This window comes from Corvus hawaiiensis, chromosome 3 (assembly GCF_020740725.1).
Source record: "Corvus hawaiiensis isolate bCorHaw1 chromosome 3, bCorHaw1.pri.cur, whole genome shotgun sequence".
Taxonomy (NCBI): Eukaryota; Metazoa; Chordata; class Aves; order Passeriformes; family Corvidae; genus Corvus; species Corvus hawaiiensis.
The window spans coordinates 91,826,225-91,850,721 of record NC_063215.1 but is presented as its reverse complement, the minus strand read 5'-3'; the positions used below and the strand labels follow the sequence as shown (position 1 = coordinate 91,850,721).

The 24,497-nt window shown below is 36.4% G+C and overlaps 1 protein-coding gene across 3 annotated transcripts in view; it reads left to right on the top strand.

The window, feature by feature from the left end:
* Positions 1-24,497, top strand: part of CAMKMT (calmodulin-lysine N-methyltransferase) — a 217,913-nt gene that overhangs the window by 155,002 nt on the left and 38,414 nt on the right. For all 3 annotated transcript variants that reach the window (XM_048297104.1, XM_048297106.1, XM_048297105.1), the window contains exons 4-6: positions 17,633-17,693; positions 20,702-20,756; positions 21,808-21,871. In XM_048297104.1, the coding sequence (XP_048153061.1) occupies positions 17,633-17,693; positions 20,702-20,756; positions 21,808-21,871 (180 nt within the window). The remainder of the gene's footprint in view (positions 1-17,632; positions 17,694-20,701; positions 20,757-21,807; positions 21,872-24,497) is intronic.

Genomic DNA, 24,497 nt, shown 5'->3' with positions numbered 1-24,497 from the left:
TGGAATTTTCACACTGCCAAATTATATATACAAAATTAATACTAGGTTTTGAAAAAGCATTGTCAAAAACAACATTGAACCTTATTACATGTTCAGCTGTGAGTGGTTATTATACGTACGTGCATATATGTGAACTGTTAGGTACTAGGAAAGCACTCAGCATCAGTTTACTTTGTTTTGCAGTTTATGCGGATTAACAAGATAGCAAACGTCAGTTTTAGTCATGGTGACTTGTATATGGCTTCATGATATGACCATCTGTCTAATGCAGCAGACATTACCTGCAATTCTCTTAAAATGATGCAGTACCTATCATAAAAACTGAGGTTGTTTGCTTTTTAAAGGAACAGCATGATAGCACTTGGCAGTATGCTCTAGTTTACTAGCTAATAGGTCAGACAGGCTAAGATGGCTCTTCTGTCCAAACAGAAGGCTTGAATGTGTTGCTTCTCTCTTATTTCTGAAGTGTGTAATCTGGTTCCACAGACCATCTGCTTGGTTGCTGTAATATTTCTGCTCTTTATCCTGCCTGACAAAACTAAGGTGTACAACAATACTCAGGGGATAATTGGAATGATGCTTTTAAGCCACATTTGTGTATTTTTCCTATTTTCCTGTTCAGTCATTTTGGCAATAGATACATAGATAAGTTTGTTTCATATTTAATCTTTCTTTTTTAAAGAGAGGAAAGTTTTATTGCCCTAAGAAGCAGTATTGCAGATATGTTAATGTGTTCTCTCGCACATATGTTCCCAAAAGTTGTGGCCAGTAATAGCATTTTATTGGACTGGTTGGTTGCAACAGTGACAGCTGAATTTTTTTAAAAAAATCTGATATTGCAATGTGATATTGCCGCTTTGTTGTGACTAAATACATGCTTTAGTCTTTCGTTTTGAATGAAAATATCACAGCATTATGTAGAGGCTATCACAATGTGTTGTCCCTCTACTGGATAGAATAGAGATCAATTCAGTGGAAAGGATAGTTTATTTTACAGTGTTTATTTAATAAAGAAGAAAAAAAGACAAAACTCAAGCTGAACCTTTGGCATTGTTATTAAATAAGAAGAATGCATTTATACAGACAAATTGGCATGGGTTCCCAGAATGCAAGTCTCAGAACATTGTTAGGAAAAGAATGGTGTAAAAACATTCTGTCAGTGGTTGAAACTTAAGTCAGATGGCAAATCTGTAAATAGACATGCAATGTTCATTCAAGTGCTGTGACTCTGAGGTGAAGTGAACGGACCCGGCACTGCCGTGGTCAGGGCTGTAACACTTTGGAGCCACTCTTGTGGAAAGAGAAGCTGGAGAGGACAGGAGGTGAGCAGTGATTGCATTGGTCGTGTCAGGCTGGTCCTGGGCATTTTGGTACTGGCAGGCCTGTCAGAGCAATGACTGCCCCTGAGGAGGTTTCAATTCCGCTGGATGCTTTGGAAGTTACTTTGGAGGTATAGTAGTTGTAAGAGAAGCTAGTAGTAATAATTCTGCAAACCATTGCTTCCTATAAGGACTCTGGGATGGAAAAAAATACATGCGTACATGGTGGTTTTTATATTTGTGTGTATCTATGTATATATTTTTTTTTCCCCTCAAAATCCCAGCTTCGCAGATGTGCTTCTAGGTGATAAGTAGAAAGCATTTGAAAAACCATTATCCCTGTGCCACATTTTCATTGCAAACCATTTTACTCAAGTCAGCGCAGCCTTGACTCTATCAAAGCTGCCACCTTTGGTTTTTTACTGTGTTATTCTTGTTTGGAAAGCAGGGAAGTAGTGTGCAATTAGGTACAGAGTTTCTGGTGGAGGATATCAGAGGTCACTGGAAGTCTCCATGTCTCCAACAGTTATCAGCTTTCTCATCTTACTAAAGGCTGCCATACTCCCTTCAAAATTTTCTTAGTTTCTTTGTATCGTAAAAGCAGTAAACCAGAAGAGAAATACAATGGGGGTTTTAAAATTCTGAAAATAGTTTCTGAGAAGTTGAAATGGACACAGCTAAATGGGAAATTACAAGGCCCTCTAGACAATGGAGAATATTTTGCTTGTGTCTTGTCACTCTCTTGTTTCTTGTCAAACTCTAGAATAATAATTCTTGTTGTTTAGGGACAAAACATGGTAATCTAATTGAATATTTACAAATATCCTTTTGGTCCAGATGTTTTCACAGTGGCATTAATGTATAGTGTCATTGAAAACAGGATACCTTCTGCTTTTCTGTGAGTCTTTAGACTTCATTGTCCAATTAAGTCTGAAACTGAAGGGAAAGAAGAAAAAGCAAGACATGTCATACCTCTTGCAATCATTTCTGCTGTGCAAATCATAATTTTCTTTTTAGGGAAAGTAATAAAAGAAGGATGATACTATTCAAATTTTTTTTGTGACTCTTTTGGGTGGAATTTGCTGGCCTGTGCACTTCAGATTTAACTTTACTGTGGATCTGTCCTCCTTACCAAATGGATTGTAATTTTCTGAACCAACCTTTCCACTTGAGGCTAATCCTTTTAGGAAGAGGTAATTTTCCTGTTTATCTTAATTGACATGTTCCCTAAATTTCAATCTCTCCATTAACTTGACCTTAATTATGTGGCCTCATTGATAAAATGAAGGTTACCCAGGCAAGCTCCATGCATGATTAATATTTTTTCTTGTGTTTGTAACAATTAAAAATCTGAGCCCTCTTCCTAATCTTTACCTTCGATCATTTCTAAAAATGAGTGTAAAAAATATTTATGGTGGTTTTTGGCCTTGTTTAGAATCTTAAAAAATAAATATTATATCCGAGATAAATACTTCGATGTAAATCTGTGTATTTCCACGTCTCTCTTTTCATAAGAAAAGTATGCTTTGATTTTGTAAATGCCATCATATAGTCTTGATAGCTTTCTAGTGCTTAATTTTTCATTTTTTTAAATTAATTTTTCTCCATTCAAACATGCAATATGTACAGTAATAGATTATTACAAGTTGAAACTCTCTTAGTACTGTCAGAATAGACTGGGTTAATCTTAAAATTTGAACCATTCAATCATAGCTTTTAATCACTATTTATCTGAATATAATTTGATTAAATACTTCTTGTTTGAACTATAGTTACTACTGACTTTAACTTAGATCAAGCAGTAAATGCCTAAAATTCATGCATTAGAAATTCATTCTCACAGTCACAGAAGGCTGAGCAGTCTTGCAAGTAGGGGAGGACTTCATGCTCCAGGTGTTTTTGTCCTGTACAATTGAGTTGTTAGAAAGAGACTACAGTACTTTGGGAAAATCTAGCACTGCTGTTATTATCAGTAACATTCACAGCTGGTTTGTAGTAAAATGCAAGGCACTCTAGTCTGTGAATAAATATCTTTCTGACTGCACAGGATGATAATTGCTCTGCCTGCACTTTCTTTGGCACCTACTTATCTCAGCTGAAATGATTGATAAAAATATTTTTGTACTGACGTTGAACACTTCTAAATTATATAATGATTTTTGTATTATTTCACATTTACTCTGAAGAAAGTTCATGCTAAATTGAGTTTCACTGCTGTCAGTATCTTTATTAATCAGAATAGGAAAAGTATGGTGTGTTTCCCACCTTTTTGCACAAGATCAATTTTTACAGCAAGACTTCCTCTTTCTTTTCTTGGAGCGACATGGAGAGTTATGTACGAGGATATCAAGTCACTGACTTCAAACAGAAGACAAATTCACTAAAGTGAAAATGATTGTGATAGTTCTCTAATTTCCCCCACAGTGTATGTAAAACTGACTTTTAAAGTGTTTAGTGGATAATGGATCATGTAAGGTCAGTACTAGCCATAGCTGTTATGGCTATTATTTTCTCCTTTCATGGGAGGGTGCTCAGCAAAATGAGATTGTCACGCTCTTTTTTTTTTTTTGAGAGGACAGCGACAGACAGTTAAAAGCCTCTTCATGTAAGGATGTTATTTCATAAAGACACCAGCACTGGATTATCCCCTTCACTTTAAACTTCAGCCAGCTTGTACAAAGAGATAAAACAAAATAGCCCCAATCCCAGGGGTGGAGAAGTGCTGGCCAGATCTGCCCATGTCCACAGCTTTCATTTTGATTAGTCACATGTGAGGAAAATTCACTTAGGCTGAGAGGTAAATTTAATACCAGTTATGCCCATGCTGTTCATATCACAACCATTTTCACATGATGCCACTTAATTCCCTAAGAAGCAGAAAGGTAAATCGGTGGCTGGCCAGCTAAGGTGTCATAATGCATTAGGACCAGGGCTCGCTGCAGGGGATAATGGTTCTGATTGCTGTTGACTCATGTCTCCACCAACTGCCTCATGTAAAATAAGTGACATTTAAAAGGCATCAAGATGTGAGAAGAGGTCAAAAAAAGAAAGGAAGAAGGAAAAGCAGAGTACTAAACTTGCCACTTGAACATAAAGTCCCTTTTTCACCCTAAGTGGTATAAAAATGATAACTCAACATGCCATAGGTGACCTGCGCTGTGCTTTGAACTTCCTGTCTTGTGTTTTTAGAGGAAATCTGTAAAATTGCTTCTGGGAACTGCTCCAACATGTTATCATTTATTTCCCATTTAATGTTGTTTTTTTTTTTTTACTTTTTTTTTTTGCCCTTGGATATCAGTCTATTCATCTTTTAAAAAGCTTAAGGCTGAATCAAGTTAGGCAATGGTATACAACAAGAGGCAGCCTAGTCTCTGAAGGCCCATTTAAGTCTATTTTTATAAAAAGAATCAAATTCCAGTTTACAGTAAGCATATGCTTCAGTTGACATCTGTTTCTAAGACTTGGATGCTTTGTTTGCATAACAGGCACCAATAAATGGCCTTGTTTTAAGTCTGCTCACTCAGTTGTATTTGGGTTGTTCAGCTGGGGATTTGAGTTGCAGCTGATCCCCTACCGCTCATAGCAGATACTAAAGGGAAGAAAAAAAAAATCTGAGAAATACAGTCTTATTCATTAATGCAGATTTCAGCATTCCCAATAAACCACTTTCTTTCTGTTAGGTGACTACTAAATACTTGTTTGCCCAGGTAGAGAAGCACTTGAAAGTATCAACTATTAAAGATAATAAAAAGTTGGTTTGTTTTTTTAATGTTGTATTTAATACCATTCGTGTCATTCTCAACTGACAAAGCCTGGTGCATGTAATGCTGGGAATTAAATGGATGATATGCGTAAGAAATGCATTTGTTATGGCAACATATATTATAGTGATTTTTAAAAATAACTTTTGTTTTCTTTTAAGTGTCCATGCCCTACTGATGACACAGTTTAAAATATTTTATAAGCAAAATTTAATTATATCTGCTTTCTTGGCAAAGCAAATTCTGGACTTCTCAAGGGAAAATTCAGAAGTGTATGTGTTGCTTCTTTAGCTTGCAGAATATAAGCCGTTCTCTGTGAAGTGATGCATTCTGTTGCAATTACATGGTATTTCTCTCATATGTATAACATAATTTAAATAACATTTCTATGAAACCTAGGAAATGCCTGTAAAGAGTACAAAAATGTATCAGTAGTATCACAACTCTGTAATTACCTTGCTTAATAACTACTGCAGTTTTTTAAAAGCAATAATATCAGCACTGCTTCCTCGTTAGTATTTTGAACTTCCCCCATCAAATTATTCTAAAGTGCTCTCTAGTAGTGTACAGAATATGTAACGTATTTCAAGTGGATTTACTTATCAACTTTTTCTACTGGTACCAACAGCAGTAGTGTGAAATATATCTACTCCATTTACTCTTATCCATTGCACCTACTTTCTTTTTCCCTTTAATTTTTATATATGGTAAAAATTTCATTGAGGAGAGATTTTAGATGACAGGACTGTAATTTTAAAACCAATAGAAGAGGTGTAAGCAATTTGAGCTTAGCTGAAGCATAATCTTAGGTTGTCAAGAAGAAACCCATTCTCCCTATGCTAATCAATCAGTATATCAACCAACCAATCATCTCCTCAGCTTAGCATATATCCTAAGGTTTGATATATCTATTAACTGCCCATCATGCAGCTGGTCTCCGGTTGATGAGATTCCCCCTATCTTGGCATTTGGAGGCAGACAACTGAGCTATCACAGCCTCAGATAAATACTAAAGTGGAGATTTCAATCCTGCTCCTGATAGCAAAGACAATCCAGGAATATAGAACATATTTTTAGAAAAGAACACATAGAGAATTACATTTTCAACAGTGTGTTATATGTGAAAATTGCATATATTTCATGATCCCTTCTTCTTCCACCCCCTCCCTCTCCAGAAGTACCAGGAAATTACTCTTATATTGTGACTCAAACTCTCAACAGAAAAAGAGAACAACAAGAAAGTGCTAAAATTAGTTGTTAACTGCTAATTACTATAATGGTGTTATACAACGCCTTTAAAAAAAAAAAAAGTGCCTTTCCTTATTATTGCAGCATTATTACTCTATTGATGAAGAGCTGTATGAAAATAGTGTGTCACAACATACTTAAACCTTAGCAGAAAAGTTTGAATTTCAGAAGATTATACACATGCCTCTCCATTTGTGAAGTCTGAGCTCAAAACTCATTAAATAAAAACATAAACTAGGTATTGAAGAGTCTACCTGCTAATATGGAAGTTTGGCATGAGATTTAACATAGTGTTTCAAGGTGCAAGAAATGCTGTAGAAATGGATGACTTACTGTATTGGCTTTGCCATTAGTAAAAAACCACCTCAAAGCATAAAATGGCCTAGAGAAAGCCCTAGGGTTGCCCAAGGTCTGTGGTCACCATGGAATGTTATGTAGGACACAAGGGACAGGTTTCCCACTCAAATTGCAGTATCAAAGATGGGGCCCAATTTCTGTGCTGGCATATGACTGAGCAATTCCTGAAGTCAGAGGATGTGTGCTCTCTTACTTCAAAATTTGATCAATTCTTTTTCCTGACATACTAACAATAAACATAAGCATATTGTTACGAGGTTAGCTTATAGGCTTTTTCATGCTTTCATTTAATTAAATTGAGTGTAATGATTTGCTTTGCTTTTGTTCCTTTGTTTCTGAGACTCAAACCACTGGATGTTCTGAAATACGTTCTCTCAACACTGAAAAATGGCGTTAAGTCCCTAAGCTATGTATTTTAGTCAAAGCACATTGTTCTTCATACAAGAGCACTTCTGTATCAGAGTGTAGAAATGTAAGTTTTTATACATCTCTACAATGTTTTTCAGCAGAATTCTTGTAGCCCCGGTCTGCATTTCTACGCCTTGTAAAATAAAAATGTGGTCAGTTAGGTCATGGTTTATTACAGTAACGTGGAAATGTGAAAGTAATTGGGGAAAATATGTCAGGCTACTTTGAGGACTAAATTCTACTCTTATCACTTTTGTATCCTCCGTTACCATTACCCACTGAAACACTGATTTCCTGATAAGGTTACCCTTGGATTTGACTCTACAAAATGATCCAAAGCACTAACATATGCTAATATAATAAAGGCTACTTTTTTTCTGAGAAAGACCACGCATATTTTAAATTTAAGGCTGGTTCATTAGCTGGGATACACAGGCATAATACCAGCTGAAGATCTGACCCATTGTATTTAATGGTCATGAAAAGTGCCAGATCAACAGCTGTGGTTCTTGCAACCTGTTCAGGCAAAACCAGCTATGAACAATGGTAGTGCAAGTTCTCTTTTGTTGCCCTGTGAATATATGTCAAACCTCACCTGGAAGGACCTGGAGGACCCTGAAATCCTTGGCCTTTCAGAAAAAAAAGGTAAATATTTTCCTTTGATATAGATTTGCCTTAACTCTTACAGTCTAAATTCATATGGAATATGGATCCATAAATAGATGAGAAGTCTGGTTCATCTTTGTGCAGCATTCTCACTTACAGAACTCGTTACAAATCTTATTCCATGTGAAAGAAGAAAACAAGGTTTAGTGATGTAGGGAGATTTTGGGCACCTGCTGCAAGATGGTTGTCAGTAGTGTAAACTTTTGACAATTGCACACTTAGCACCAGTTGAAATTACCCCAGGAGAAAGAATCAAGGCCTTTTGTATACAGGGACCTAATGAATTCATCTAAGAATGTGAAGGATGCATGGTCACCCTTTGCCAGTATGTGAAATTCAGAGTACTAAGATACACTGTTTTGTTAGACAAATATTGTCCAAAGCCTTCAAACTGAACTGTGCATGCAATTATTATTTTGACTTTTACCCAATTTATATCTCCTGGCTGTACAGAACAGACACTTTTCTAGTAGTTTGGTTAACTGTGTAGAATGGTGGAGTTTGATAAAGGAGAAAAAAATGAGTCAGAAGCTGTTGGGACCAAAAAGGTATTGTCTTTGTTTAGTTAATTTGATGGGAAAGAACCAAACAACAAATCACAAACCAAACAGAAGAAATCCAAGCTCTAGACACTACTTCTGAACACAAGCAGAATTGCCCAAATAAATTCCACTTTCTTTATCTTGAGCATTACATAAGAGTGCATAGGCAGTTACACAAACTTCCATGTTCACTATCAGATACTTGAGGAAGATAAGCAATATTAGTAACCAATGTTAATCACCAATGTGAAGTTTTTACCTTCTCTCTACCTCTGATGTATCTCTAAACCCCAAAACAAACCAACCAACCAAACCCAAAACAACCACAAAACCCTACAGAAAAAAAACCCCCGAAACAACACAAAAAACCCCCCAACTAGTTTCCTCGCTTCATCTATAGACAAAGTGAAACTAGGATACTGGAATTGACAGAATAGAGCAACAAGGCTAGAGCTGAGATATGGTTGATTGTATCTACAAGCTATTGTGAATACTGGAAAAAGGCAGTTATTTAATTGAGCTATCCAACTATTTGCCTGGACATGGTTCTTTAAAATCTTCCTTTTTCTATTTAGTTTCTTGTTTGTGAAGCAAATAAATATGTATGCACTCCAGGTTTATTGTTATGTATTTAAATGGTACAGTTCAAATATCATTTGAATATTCTTTTTCTACTCTTCTCAGAATGAGTGCTCATTTAAATCAGATATGAAAACCGGATAACTAATCCTAAATTCAGGTGTACTACCACTCAGGCTGGGCAGATTGCTAGTTGATCATGCTAAGATGCTCCCTTATCCATTATTGGATCTGAAAAAGAGGAGGATTAAGAGTTATCTGACTTCTCAGTTAATGTGCAAATCATCTAAAAGCTCAGCTTAGAAAGGTCTTAGAAAGCCGAACAGCACTAAAATAATAATAATGTCTTAAGATTTTTTTAATAATATAAATGTGTCGTATCACATTTTTAGAGTGAAAATAGAGTTTTGTGGTTTCTATCTCAGATAGTCTTTTATCTCTCCCTTCCTGTTTTTGTAATTATGTATGAATGTCCTAGAACTCTGCTTCTAATTAAAATTTTTTTATTGCAATTAGAAGTTGTCGCTTGGGACAAACTCACACTGTTGGAATTTAATAGCAATTGTATTACTTTCAGGCAATAGTAGAAAATAATTTGATAAATATCTTTGGAAATGAGCATTAATCTATTTACTTTTAACAAAGCATAAGGCAGGGAAGGAAAAGTATATCTTGGGAAATATATTTGTATAATGTATCTATGATCTTTGCAGGGGTTTAGTCTGTAATATGTATTTCTAGTATCTTTCTCTGCTCTAGGTTATGGTGAAAAAAACCCTTCATTGAAAAGATTGACACACTATTTTTCTGTATTTTCAAGGGACAGGAGAGTCTGTGAACCAGAAGGCATCTCCTAATGTCCCATCTTTGCATTTTTAGGCTAGTTCTGCTGTTTGCTATAGTAATATTTGTTTTATCGTTTCTATCACTCCAGTATGTATACTTGCCTTTCAAAATCTGTGGAAAGTATTTAAAAAGAAAAGAGAAAATGCTAGTATTTCAAAACCCTATTATAATGCATTTTCAAATATGTCAGACACATCTTTGTTAAAATTAAACCAAGGATTGGTTTTGAGCGAATAGCCCTATATCCTTACAGATGCTGTGGATGGATGCATCTAAGCTGCTTATTATATTGATGGGTTTTGCTGCTCTGCAGCAAATGAAAACAGGCAGCTGCTTCCTCCATCAAAGCAAAAAGCAGCCTGAGTTTTTATTAAACGAGTGTTCATTTCTTCTATTGCCAAAATTCTTACACAAAACAAAAGAGCAGTTTTAGCACATTATTGCTTAACTAGACATGAACAACTGACAGCAAGTGATAAGCCTGTCTGCTTTTCACAACTGGTAATCATTTTTGGAATAGATGTTTTAATATAGTTGAATATAAAATTTTGTAATTTACATCTACAATGGTACATAAATTTATAGATCCAGTTTTTTGCAGGAGAATGAAGGCTATAATCACAAAAGGTTTGTTCCAGTGTTGTTTAATTTTTAATAACTATTTGAAAACTAGGTAAAAACACACACACACCCCACAAATTCATTCATTTGAAAAAGATGTTAAAGACAATCATACCAGTAGATTTGTACAGTTGGCCAATTTTTCTTATGGAAGGGATATGTGTACATTTACAGCTTTGACTTGTTACTGTATTTCCACATCAGTTCCACCGAGCTTCTTAAGTTTGTGCTCTAAAAGAAATTTGCAGATTGCAGACCATCATGTTTCCCTCCTAGTCATGAATAATAATGAGAATGAAAGTGAGAGATACAGTGCTGAGGCCATTTTGCCTAGGCTGAAGATCTCAGCCGGTGCTTATACATATTTTTCAATGATCTGAATATCATGAATTCTGCTTTAGATTGGAAGAGAGACAAGAGGTTCTACAAAATGTATGTGCATAGGGAAAAAATGTTTCTCTTTATATTCGCTTCTATTTTTTTCTGATGTTCTTGTACCTTTTCAAACTCACTTACAGCATTCCTGCTGTGGAAAAGTAAGCTAGCCATTCTCCCTGCCTCAAATTACTCCTCTTCACTGGACTTAAAAGGTGGTTTGCCATCTGCAAAAGCCAGGTGCAGTAAGGCACAGATATAAGGTGCTACTGTAAAGGCTATTAAATAATTTTCCTTTTTCATACTGTGTGCATTTATTGCTGAAGTTACTCACTTGTAAATACTCTTGGGGTAAATTTTAGAATGGAAAGCCTCAGATTAGACAACTGGGCTTTCAAAATATGTTACCTCTTAAAGATGCTGGCATTTGAGGTGGTCAAATGACCAGAGGGGCACAGTACTTAGTAGCTGTTCTCCTTTTGAAAATCTGCTCTCAAATTCAGTTTTGGAGTAAATAATTTTACAGTTCCAGGCACAACATCTGCAACTAACTTGGCAATGGTGACCCTTCTTTTATCTGCTTCTGCTGTAGATGGGTGTAAACTTAACATTTTGTGTACTGAAAACAGAGTGAAACAACATGGGGTTTTGTCAGTGGGTTTTTTCCTTGCTTACCAATTCCCTCCATTTCTTCATTTTACTAAAGTGACCGGGTTTGTTGTCTGGATTATTATGGAAGTTATTTTCTATTAAATTTTTCCACTTCTTCATACATGCATTTTATGGTATCTAAAAAAAGAATATTTGTAGTATTAGGGCCTTATTATGTGTGTTTATGTTTTTTGATTCAATACACTTTAGGTAGGATCTTAGGTAGCAGGGATGACTGATTGTCCTTTCATCTGTGTCACATTTTGCATGCTGTGTGAACAAGTGAATGAAAATAAAATCTTCACTTCCTGACTAAACTGAACAACATTTTTTATGGTAAAATTATATTGCAAAGGGGATTGAGGTATGGAGTTTGAAGAAAGTTTAGAGCTAGAAATGTTTTTGAGAGCTATGCCAACTACAGTAGTGAAATTATTTGCAGGTAGTCTTTACTTAAGCAATTACTCAAGTCAGAACACCCATGTTATATGTTACTACCAAGATGTATTTGGCAGACATACACTGTGCATCCACTTGGTATCTAGTCTTAACTGTGCTGTTCATAACTTCATGTTTTAGCTTTGACTTGGATGTGAAGTTTAGTGCTCCACTGACAGAAGGACTCATAATATTGGTTAGAGCTTACTTTTGAAATTTGCTCCGAAGTGCTGTGCTGTTGAACATTGATTTTGATCTGCTCTCTTACTTCTCCAGGACCCTCAGCAGATGTACCATGCTTCTTGCTGTGCATGGTGGTGGTGATCCATAGAAAAACTAACCAGGATAAAATGATCAAACTTACCTTCCAATGTGACTTGAATACAGTCACATATAGAAAATAAGGTTTGATACTGTAAAATTAGGGTTGTGACAGTGCTACAATGCTCTAAGAATGGAAGAACCTTGTTTTAAATTCCTAGAATTACTTATGTTATATTCCTAGAATAGCCTTTTCCAGTAAATTACCTTAGTTTTGGGGATTTTCCATCTACTCTACAGTCTTTTAGCAGAGGTGATGGCGAATAATTGCCTGTCCGGACAGGCCATTAATTTAACACCTCTGCACAGTCTATTGTAGTGCTAAAGATTTTTCTGCTCTCCACTAACCATGTGTCTCCGTGTGGAGGGATAAAAAGTGCCTTACTTAAGGTCAGAAAACAGTTCATCCTTGCTCAGTGCAGTTGTTGGTACGACCTTTGAGACATTATTCATCGCTTAGCCCAAAAATGCTTTTTTTCCCTCTCACTTTGATGACTATTAAAGCAAATAAGGTGATTTCATGTAATCAAGAATCAGGACATACTAGAAAAAAGATCTTTTTGAGTATATTCATACGGGGAAAATGACTGACTTTTCAAATTTAAATTGTCTTTGCTTTTGAGGGTTAAGATAGAATTTGTACAAAATTTACTTGAGACTTCAAATGAATAGGAAGACATCTCATAGTTTAATAGTGCAAATAAAAGACAAAATTTGAATGTTGAGATCAGCCGTCTGTACATGGGGCTGTGTGAAGTGCTAGGGAAATGTGAAAATACTTTTAATTTGGTTTAGCTTCAAAAGTAACTTCTTAATCTCCTAGCATGAGTTAAATACTTGTAGGACAGCTTTATACCTCCTACTCAGAGCTTCCAGGGACAGCTCACCTGTCACCTCCAGTTGCCCCTATGTTTCTTGTGTTCAGTGTTGGCAGACAGTAGAGCAGAGTTCCACTAATCTTGCACTATCCCAGCTAACGTGAGCAGTAGCTACAAAGAACTGTGAGTTCTTTGGACCTGTGGAGCACTGCTGAGACATAATAGCTCCAATAGTCAGGTGGCTTTCTTAAAAATACACATCTCAAAATTCTTTTCTACTGCCATGATGTTCTTTAAGAGCTTCACATCAGATCTCAGTATTTGTTATCCAGGGGTTGACAGCATTCTTTAAAATATGTGGGGAAAAGCAACAGAAAGAGAAACTTTTTTTTTTTTTTTTTTAAATACTGGATAATTTATTTCTGGTAGACAATCTTCTGTACTACATAGAGTACTCAGCATTTTTAGATTTGTTGCAGAAGAAGCACAGGCTTTGTGTAGCTTTGGACTAGTGGTGCTCCAGCTGATGGTTAAAGCACAACATCCTCAGAAGGCTGTCTGCACGTGGCTTAGTCATGTGGTTTGAAGGTTGCTTTAAGAAACTGTTGTGCCATGACTAGTGCAGAGAGAGACCTGACACTTTCCGATAGCAAGCACTATGAAAGTGATAAAACCAACTTAAGTTATGTTTCTTTCCATTATTATGATTTTTTTAGTGTTGTTCCTCTGTAGGAAGAGTTTGGGTGCCTTTATTTGGTTACATCATACCTCATGGTGTAAGCATTACTTGGGTTATTTTTCTTGGCCTTCCTATTATTTCATTCTGTGTGTCTAAATAACTTAATGTGTCTCTTATTTTGGTTCCCAATATGCAAACTTGGGACAGTAGAAATTAATGATATCATCAAGTTCTTGTGAGGTAGACTCCATTACTGGGGTGACATTTTATGATAGGGTGGTAAGTGCTGTAGAAATGCCTGCATTTTGTATGGCTCTGATGTATTTGTAGCATTTCTCTATCCACTGTCATACAATTTAGTGATAATGTTTTTCTACTCCTTCTACTGTAATAAGTATCATAAATCTGTCTGGAAGTAGATATCATCTTTCTTATGGCATTTGTAGTGAAAATCCTGCTCCATCCTAGTGGTGAAAGGATATTTGTCAAGAGTTGGAATGTGAGCAGACATGCGCTCTGTCTCTGTCCTGTGTCTTCAGACATGCCCATTCTTGAGGGTCTCCTATGAGCACCAATGCAACTTAATTTTTTCGTATGTTTCAATAGAGATTCCAATGCTTTCTGGCAATTATCCTCTGTTTTCACGGTGTACTTATCAATGTGATAAAGAGTTTTAAAACCTTCAGTATACGTCACAAAATATTTATTTTTGCAAAAAGAAACTCTTGTTTCTGTCTGTTTCATCATTCAGAGAGATTTTTTAGCCCCTCTGTCTAGGTCTTGTAGAATATTTCTAGCCTTGAAAATACAAGCACCATTTGGGGGTCTTTTGATATTCTTTTGCCTATCCATCCGTAAATAGTTTACTAACATGTAAGTAATTGTACATGCAAATAGGTAGCATCCAATGTTGTATATTTATAATCAAATTCAGAAATCAAAATGAGAATAATTTTATTTTAAATATGAAAGAATTACTTAAAGCGTGTTCATAGGAAACTTAATCCATATCCATATGTATGTGTTTGCAGGAAATACATTATGCTTTTCACAACATAGTGGTAGTTGTTAATTCACAGGAACTTTGCATTTCTGCATTACAGCTGTATGTTTTCTAACAGAAGCAGAACTATCTTTCTTATACTTGCAACTTCAAAATGTAGGTCATTGTGTTGGAGAATGTAGGTCAGAGTGAGGAGGAAGAAGACAGAATGCAAACTCCTCCACATGGATCTTTAAGCTTATCCCTGTTTTGAAGGTAAAGAGGCTTACCTACCTGTTCAAGCACGAGAAGCTTTTCCTTTTACTAAAATTAACGCAGGTATTCTGGCTTCTGGCTGCTTGGCTTAGCTGGGAGCACTTCCACACTTGAGACTTGTTTATGCAAGACCTCCTGACTCCTGCTTCTTTAGCTTCCAGATGCTTATACCATTGCTGAGGTGATCCTTCCTTCCCTGTGGGGGAAGGCAGCGGGAAGGAGAGCTGTGTGTGTTGCTGGCATCTGCCTAAAGAAGAGCATTGTCTTTGCAAACGTGCTTTACCCTTCTCTCAGCACGGAGCTATCTGATACACCTGCAGTTCCAGCCAGTATCAACATTGTAATGGTAGCAGGGGAAGGAATGGTGACCCCTCAGAAAAGATTCAGTGACACCATTCAAAGTGCTCTCAATAATAACTGCAGAAAAGTGAGAGACATTTGACTGAAGATACTGAAAAGTCAGATGTTAAAGAATGTTTGCTACAATTGACAAGTATTTTTAAAATTCACTCAGGCTAGAAGTTTGCTATAAAAAGGGTTTCAGTTTTTTATGTTTGTGGGTGTGAGGGTTTTTGTAATGTGAGATGTAAGTATTATAAATGGTATTAAATTAGCCGTGTCTTCACTAAATATTAAAAAACCACTTTTATTGCTTGAGTATACACCAGTCACTGCAAACTGAAACATTCTTTATGTTATACACTAAAATATTTAAACAGTTATTATATTTATTGCAAAATCTGTCATTTTAGCGTATTTCAATGCTCAAAAGCATTGTAATGCTCAAAGGGAGATGAAAAACCCTGTACAATTCTTAGTGTATGTTTCACTAAAGAATGGGTAGTCTTGTGTGAATATTTTATTTTAACCCTTAGGAAATCTAAGTAAAATAGCACATTCAAAACCACCTAATCAGACGGAACTGTCATAAACAGGACAAATACAAGTATTGCATTAGTGGTTTTGTCATACATATGTATCATCAGTCTGGGGTTTTTTGCCCCTTAAATATCTTTGTAATACAAAAGTTATATGCAGGGTTTTGGACAAATCCTGTCTTAGCTTTTGCTTCATCTGCATGCAGTCAAGACATCTTTAAATTTTCATTAATTCTCACTATGAGTAAGGGTAGTTCAGAATACTTACTGGATGGAAAGGAAGAATTATATTGATGATGGTTTTAATCAGGCTTTAAGTGATTTAAAGGATGACAGTTTTCCTCCCAAACTTCTGGTTCTGTTAAATTTAGCCTTAAGAACAAAAATTTGGTAGAAGTGGTCTAAGGGATACGCATAGTTAACTGCATGGAATTCAACTTACTTGTGTAGAAATACTTAAAAGACGCTCTGCATGTCAAATAAGTTTGCTGGAACTGTTGAAATGTCTATAGTTCATAATATGAAGTTTGTGTCTCATTTCTCAATGTCATGTCTTGGTGGAGGGGAGGAAGCTGACTCTGGATTTTACGTGTGGACAGACATGTAAACATGGTTTTTCATTGCTAAGCAACCACAGATGAAAAACACATACAATGATAATTTGGCTGCATATGCCTTTGATACTTCCTCCTTTAACTTTGGGAACATTTGCAAACGTAACTCGAGTTCCTGAGTATGAGTCTGTTTTCCTCAGGCTCCCTCCAGCAATGAAGTCTGGTGCCTGCAGGAGAGCATGTCAGGCACACAGGATCTTTGCTGCCCTCTCCGTGGGCCACAGCACTTCAGCTGGACATTCCAGTCAGGTGGGAAACTGGTCTGGCAAAACAGACAGTTTCATGAGAGACTGGTTTTGAAGGAATAAATTTACATGGAAGCCTCCAAGTAGTTGTCAGTGTTGATTATGACCAGTGTAAGTTTTATGATGGAAGCTAATGAATTAATGAATAATACAGATTAGGTGAAGAAAGTGCAATTGCTCCTGGCTATTTCTGTAGGACAGCTAGGGGAATTCAAATGAAAATGGCAGGGAGAGCAAGTATAAAATGAGAGAAGAGGGGTTTCTTTATACAGCAGGGTGAAACTGTGATGCTTCCTGGTGCAGCTCTGGAAAGTTTGCCAGCAGAACAACCACAAAAATCCTTCAGTGCCTGTTAAGCAGAACTTAGCACTTTTATTTTCTCTTCTCCTTCTTCTGAACTTCTTGAGCCACAACTAAAAATCACACTTTTATTGCCCTAGTCCTGGATTTGTCCTTAGCATGTGCTGCTGGTCAGTCTCCCTTACAGTCAGACTGATGCCTGACCTAACAAAAAGTAAGAGAAAAAGGAGCTAAATAAAAAGAAACTGGAAAGAAAAGGAGTGACTGTAGTATGATGATGATGATGTAGCTAATGAAAAATGAGAGGGCTCCTGTCTCCTGTTAGAAACAGGCTACAAGGCAAATTTGGCCTTGAATCTGGCCTGATACAAACAGGTTGTTGTTCATTTGAATGCCCAAGTGAATTAAATTTTATATGACTTTTAAAGTCTTGATTATCCATGTATATGTGTAGATATATGTGTATGTTTATGTGTGTGTGCATGTATCTATAAATTTCTGATCATTAGTTGTGATGAAACCTATGAAATACTCAATTCCAATGCTTAAATCATAGGTCTTCTTTTTATTTTTCTTTATTCCATGCTATTATGGCAAATATAGAAAATAAAACAGTGGGTAGACGTCTGTAAATGGTAATATGCATTCAAATATTATTTTAGACCAGAAAAAATATGTTCTAAGAAGGCAAATATCTTTGTTTTATAGGTCTCTGGCCCTCTGAAGAAGTGCTGGCTTACTACTGCCTAAAGCATAATGAAATATTCAGGTACAGAGTTAAACATGAAAAGATATTTTCCAATCTCTTAGTTTTATTGTATCTGCATGGTAAAGATTGCTATGATTTAAGTCTTCAGATTAAATTTAAAATGTTCAAGGTGAAAGCATGTTGCTCTTAACAAAGAATTCTGAGCTGCCTTTGGGTACTAATATTGCACAGCAAGCTTTCTGCTATATGTCAAAGACTTTTGATTTCCACTCAAGGCGTTTTATTTCACTTTGATTTTTGGGAAACAAAAGTGAAGCTCCAATCGATCAGTGCTGATTGTGAAGGTCAGGAAAAATAAGATATTCTTTAAACTGACATCCGTTGGAAAAGCAAGCAAAATATTATCTGATAAAATACATAAAAATCACTGCGTATAGTAAGGGGAATTTGCACCTGTATTTATGCGTTGTGAAACAGTTTTGAGACATCCTTATTCAGTTTTGGGTTTTTTCACATTTTCTAAACTTATAGAAGACAGTTATCAAGGCTCCAGTAGTAACATCTAAATATAAAATCCATCCTGCATCCACTTTCTTTCCTCCTGAGTACACTGAGATTTGCACTTGGAAACCCTTGAAGTTTCATTGTCTGGAGGATGAATAGTGTGCAAGAAAAGCCATTATAACAATGCATTTGGAGGTGCAAATTATGTTCTGTGCAAGGGTGTAAGGCTAATACCAAGTAAACCAGCTTGGAGTATACAAAATCCCAGTTTGTGTAAATATGGTGTTGGTAAAATCAGAAAGACCAAACTGTAAGTCCCTGCCCCTTGTACCAAATGAGCAACTTGCTCAGACTCCTGTCTGTAATCAAAGATGTGGCACCGAAGTGTGCCCTGGTCCATAAAGCCTCATTCCTACCCCATCCATCAGCTGAACACAGCCTGGCCCATTAGAGGAGGCAGCTCATACACCTGATCTGGCTGCTCCTTCCTCCCAGGTTGGTTGTGTGACTTCTGCTGCTGTAGTGATGTCCCTGTAGCACTTTGCTTTCCGGCCCCGTGCTCATGTGCTCTGCTTGTTCTCCAGGGCTCCTGACAGCAAACCTCCCAGTGCTGCTCACTCAGACGGCATTTTCCTAGTTTGGGTATGCAAGCTGTGATCCTCAGAGACAACGATCAGTCAAACTTCCATGCAGTAAATGGGCGGTTTCACATCCTGATTTCTCCGGATTATGCCCTTCTGCCAGTACTCCCAGAGTAGAGTTTCTTATTTTATTCTCATTTATAAATGTCACTAAAGATTGCCTGAGAAACAGATACAACTTTTGAAATTTGTTAGTAAGGGAACTTTACAGTGAAATAAATTTTGTATGCATAAATATTTTTGTGTATATGTGTGTGCTCATATGCTATGTACATAGAAATTTGGTTCAAAATGCGCTGGAAGCCTCACACTGGATACTTTCTGTGTTTATTTCAGTAAGTATGATTATTATAAAGGAGTAAGTGCCTTGCAAGTCTTATATATAACCATATGTATATACTTTTAATATATATAATACACTTGGTATAGAAAAACTAAAACTTATTTGAGGAAAAACCTATAATCATTCTGTTTAAAAATCCAAATTGCAAATTTCCCGTATTTGTTTTATATTCTTATTGGGTTTACATACAGCTTGTTCCTCCAAACTATGTCTTTCTTTCGTCTCATTTTGATTAAATAGGACAACTTGACTTTTTTCAAATAAAATTTGTGGTGTCTAAGAAAAAGAAATCTAACCTGTCCAGACAGCGAGCATTATTATACAGTTATACAGCATAGTCCACTCACCTCAGTGAACAAAATATCAGCATCTGTATACTGATACTGATATGGCATCCTAGATGCTCTTCCTAAATATCAATGTTGAGTGAGTAGGGAGGTGACCCTTTCAGATAAAAATAGACTTTCAGCTGTTCATGTTTTAGGGGAGAAGAAAAGGTGCACCAAAACAAAAGCAACCAAAAAAAAAAAAACCCCCAAAAAAACACCAGCCCCACAAAACCAAACCCCAACCAACCAGTTTAGCTAAAATTCCATTTTCTGCCTGTCAGAGGTGTCTCAATGGGAATGCTGCTGCCAACTGTAACAGTTGCCGCAGATTTTGTTATAAAGCAGCATGTTCCTAAACTGAGGCTCTGCCTTGCCCCAGACGCTGCTTCACACAGTTTCGGTGCGGGGTCAGCATCCCTCCCTCCTCCCCTCCTGGGGCAGGCCATGGCTCTGGAGGACATTCTTTATGGCTCCCCCTGCAAGCTCCCATCCGGCACACTCTCTGCGCCAAATTATATTTCACATGCGCGTCTTAATAACAGCACAGTATGGTCTAAGTTAAAAGCAGCCTTTTAGACCATGTATTCAGCCCTTTGATCAGGCTCAGTTTAGGCTCTTGACACTAACTTCGTTTAGTTTTCTGAGGCTTAACCGTTTGCTGTTCCCATCGTTGTTCATAACAGCATTGTTTGTAGGTCACTTGCAGTTTTAAGTGCTAATTGAAGGATCGGATTTCTTCGGGTGTAATTATTTTGTGGTATACAGCTTGCTTTAAAACTTCTCTCTTTTTAATATAAAAAGGCTTTTAGGCATAACTATATGGAGAGATATATAAATAATATTAATTTCCCCATTTACTTCTCTAGCTGTTTTTGCAAGAATGAATGTGGATTAACATTGTTATCCTTTCCTAACAATTATCTTTCGCTACTCTAGCTAGTTTAGTTCTAAAAGACAGAGCCATTGACAAGGGAAAAAAGGGAACCTTCTCAGATTTTTCAGCTCAGCGGTGGTAATGTTGCTCTGAACGCTAATGAGGGAACCCCCACTGATTTGCCTGCTTTGTGACTTTTCTATTTCATAATTATTTTTAAAACGCAAAACGACATGAGGTAGCCTAGTCATGTCTCCACAACTTCCTGGTAGCTCAGTTCTTACTGCAGATGGCAATTTGTTCTTGTAACATATATGTCTCTCTGACCATTTTCATCTAATTTGTATGGGTTCTACCATTTCCTTTCTCTCTTTCAGGGACCTTGCTGTGTGTGAGCTAGGGGGTGGCATGACATGCTTGGCTGGTCTCATGGTAGGTCTTTTCTCAATTCCAATCCCATTCAGAGGAAGAAACAAAAGGAAAAATGTTCCAGTGCCTCCAACTGCTGGGTCAGAGAACTGTCAACAGCCTCAGCTGCGGTCAAGCTGCAGAGTCTTGAGAGACCTTCTAGATTGACTTGCTTTCGTATCATATTGATTTTATGGTTGCCTCGATGAGCAGAAACATTTTACCTCGGTGTAGTCAATATCTTTTGTTGTGACATTCCAGGCCACGTACGGTCTGTCTTTCATTGCCATAGCCGAAGCTTTTTTTTTTTTCAGATTATAGTCCCATTTGCTAAGATACAGGAATAGCCTGGCGAATCACAGTTGGAGCACCATGATATAGCTGCTAATGTTTTGCCTGCATTATTACACCAACAAACATGATCCAGAGCTCTCGGTAATTAGATTCTTTTGAATTAGATTGGCCATTCAGGAGAGTCGTTCACCATTCTCTGGGTTCTGAGTCATGTATTCAGGAGATATTATGTAGCAGTGCAGTGCATTAGACAAGTTTTTATGTCTCTACAAATAAAAGCATATTGTTACACTGATTGGCATTTGACAAACCTGTCGCTCTTATACAATGTGTCGAGGTTACAGCCCAATGTGCGAGCATGTCAAAGCTCACAAAAAAATTACCCTTACAAAGCCATCTGCCTGCAATGCAAAGTTATATGAAGGGCATCAGGCAGTCAGACAGAAGCAAGCTGAAAGGCAGAGTGACAGCCTTGTATGATGGCTCTACTAGATAAACAGAAGCCCGCAAATGAAAGCCTCTCAGAATACCATCATCGGCTGTCACAATGCAATTACGGAACAGAATGATAGCAAGATAGAGGCTCCCGCAAATGGAATGATAAAAGTATTGACTGATTTGATTGAATGATTAAAATAATGCAGACATAAAATGAAAAAAGATTGAAGATTGTTACAGAGAAATAGGTGAGGAAGCATGATACTGAAGGCTTGTCACTCCTGTCTTCACTTCCACACAGACAAGCATATTTGCTCATTGTTTGCTGTGCTCTTTTTTTCAGGTTGCTATTTCTGCAGATGTCAAAGAAGTTCTGTTAACTGATGGAAATGAAAAGGCCATCAAAAGTATCCTTATTCAGATAGAAAACTGGTTTGTTGTGCTCCTTCCTTTTTACTGGCTGAGTAACAATCGATATAAAGACAGACAGCATGGGGCATATTAAGAAAAAGTCCCCACATAAGTAATTAAAAAACAGATGTGGAATATCTTGAACAGACCAGCAGCTTCACCCATAATAAATGCCACATTTTCTCCATTAATTAAAAATGCACATGTTGGTATAGAGCATGTACAGTAGTAAATATTTGTCTTGTGGTTGAGTGCTGGAAGATTCATGTGTGCATGCTGCGCGTTACAGGATGTGTAGCAGGGAATCAAATCATTAACTCCCCTTCATGTATCTGTTTTGCCTAAGAGCTAGGGTTTTTTTCCTACTTTCAGATACTTAAAACATACCCAGCATTCGTATATTGTCAGAGCTTTTCCAGTGTATGTTGAAATGTTTCATTGTTGCTACTAAGTTATAACTGCCTACAAATTACCCATTTAGTCTGCTTAATCAATTACCAATTTATCATTATTTCTCTTGATGTAAGACTGGAAAACTCCTCTGTCCCTTGTAGAAAGTATTTCATTGTATTTCTTATATTAGAATAAATTGCTATTATGCCCTTCTAATAGGAACATATAGTTCAGAAAATTGAACTGGACTTGGGCTAAGCAAGAGAATGAGTGAGCATAATTTGTGGCCACATTAAATATCAGCACAGAACAAGAACAGATATATACAGTGAATACTAATAGCTCTTAGAAATTGAGAGGGAAAAAAGGAAGATATCTATTTGCTTTTGTTCCTTGATAATCTTTCCATTTACATTTTAAGGCAGGCTAATTTTTCAGGTTTTGCCCACTGCAGCATCAGAATTATTTCTATTTGAGTTTTGTGTGTATTTGAGAGCTAACATAGTGAATACTTGTTAAAAAAAAAAGAGTTAAACTAATCTGTGGCTTAAATAAATTGCAGTTGCTGATGCCTCTTAAAGCAGGAGACATTTCAGTGCAATAATTTTAGCTACTACCTTTAAAAAAGACTTTCTCTGAGGTAACTGAGGTAACTATAACTGCGGACAACACTTGAACAATTTCATGTTAAAAACAGGCAATCCTAGATCATGTCTGTTAAGACTTGAAGTAAGCCTGCTAAAAATCTCTTTTTTTCTTGAAAAGGCAAGTTCTCACCTGTGTTCCAGGGATTCTTATTTTGTTAAATTCTAGGGTGTTAAGACTTGTGTCCTGAGGAGGAAGTATTAATTATTCTGTGTATTTTAATCAGCACCACCCCTTCCAATCTTTCTTCCATGTAATTATAAAGATCAAAAATGTGGGAGAAAAAGAAGTGTTTCAAAACTAGCCTAAAAAAACAGACTCATGTTGTGTAGAAGCATAGGTATTTAACAAAAGGTCATTTTACCCACAAAAAAGCTTCAGGTGGGCTCAGTAATCATCAAGTCAGCAAATGTCTTGCATAGCAGATTCCATAAACATACCTGAACTTTTTTGAAATGTAGAAGACTTTTGTAACAAGGGAAATTGGTGCGTGCTAAAGTATTCACTCAGTCTTTGGAATTAAACAAATGAAAGTGCTTTTATTCCTGAAAAAGATACTGTTAATATTATCTAATTATCACACCTTAGTTTTTCACAATATGTTTTAGAAATGTCTTCTGTTCCCAAAAGTCTTACAAGAGGTCTTCATCTGTATTCACACAGTGAATCCCTTTCAGAGAAGCGATTGGTGGACTGCTCTAACAGGAATTTATTTTTCTTTTTTAACATTTGGTGCTCAGAAGGCTCAGCATTCAAAGTGCTTTTATTGTGTTGGATTTTACAATGGGCTTAATATTAGCAGGGTGCCAAAGTGCAGCAGGCTAAGAACTTTACCATGTAGGTGAAATGTATTCTTGAAAGTGCACATAATAAAATTTATGTTGCATTTTATATGGTTTATGGACTTCAGTAGTAATTTTATGATGTATGTTATGGTAATTTTCTTTTGCACTCTTTTCTATAGTGACTGGCTATAATAGAAGTTTAGGCTAAATTTAGATCTGTTTCAGCCACAGCAGACTCACTGAAATCAGTATAGAATTTTAGGTGTAACTGGAAATGGCGTTCGCCCAAGTGCCACTGATGACAAATGATGTATTTTTGCTATATAATAATTTTCTTATTATTACAGATGGTATTTTTTAATTGTTTAGCATACCAAATTAAGGTAATGTGGGATAAAATACTGTTTTCTTTTCTAGATTCTGCTCTTCAGGAATAGTTAATGCCTAGTATTATGTTTCTTATGTAGGTATTTTAGATTAAAATAATCTTGTTTTAAAATTACTGTTTACATCTTCCCTTTAAATTTCTTAGGAAGCTTAAATTACATGCCAGTCATACTATAATATCCAAAAATTACTTTCCAAAAAGTAAAAGTGGTTGTCAACAAAAAAAGAAAAAAATCCCTGTCAGAAGCCAGGAAATCACCAAGCAAGCCTGCTAATTATTCTTAATGGGCAAGATGAGCACATTAAGAAACAAATGAATACATCAGTGAAATGTAATTGAAAATCGACCTGGCAATAGTGCATTGCATCTGAGAATCTGCCTTTGTATTATCAACATCATCATAATTATTGT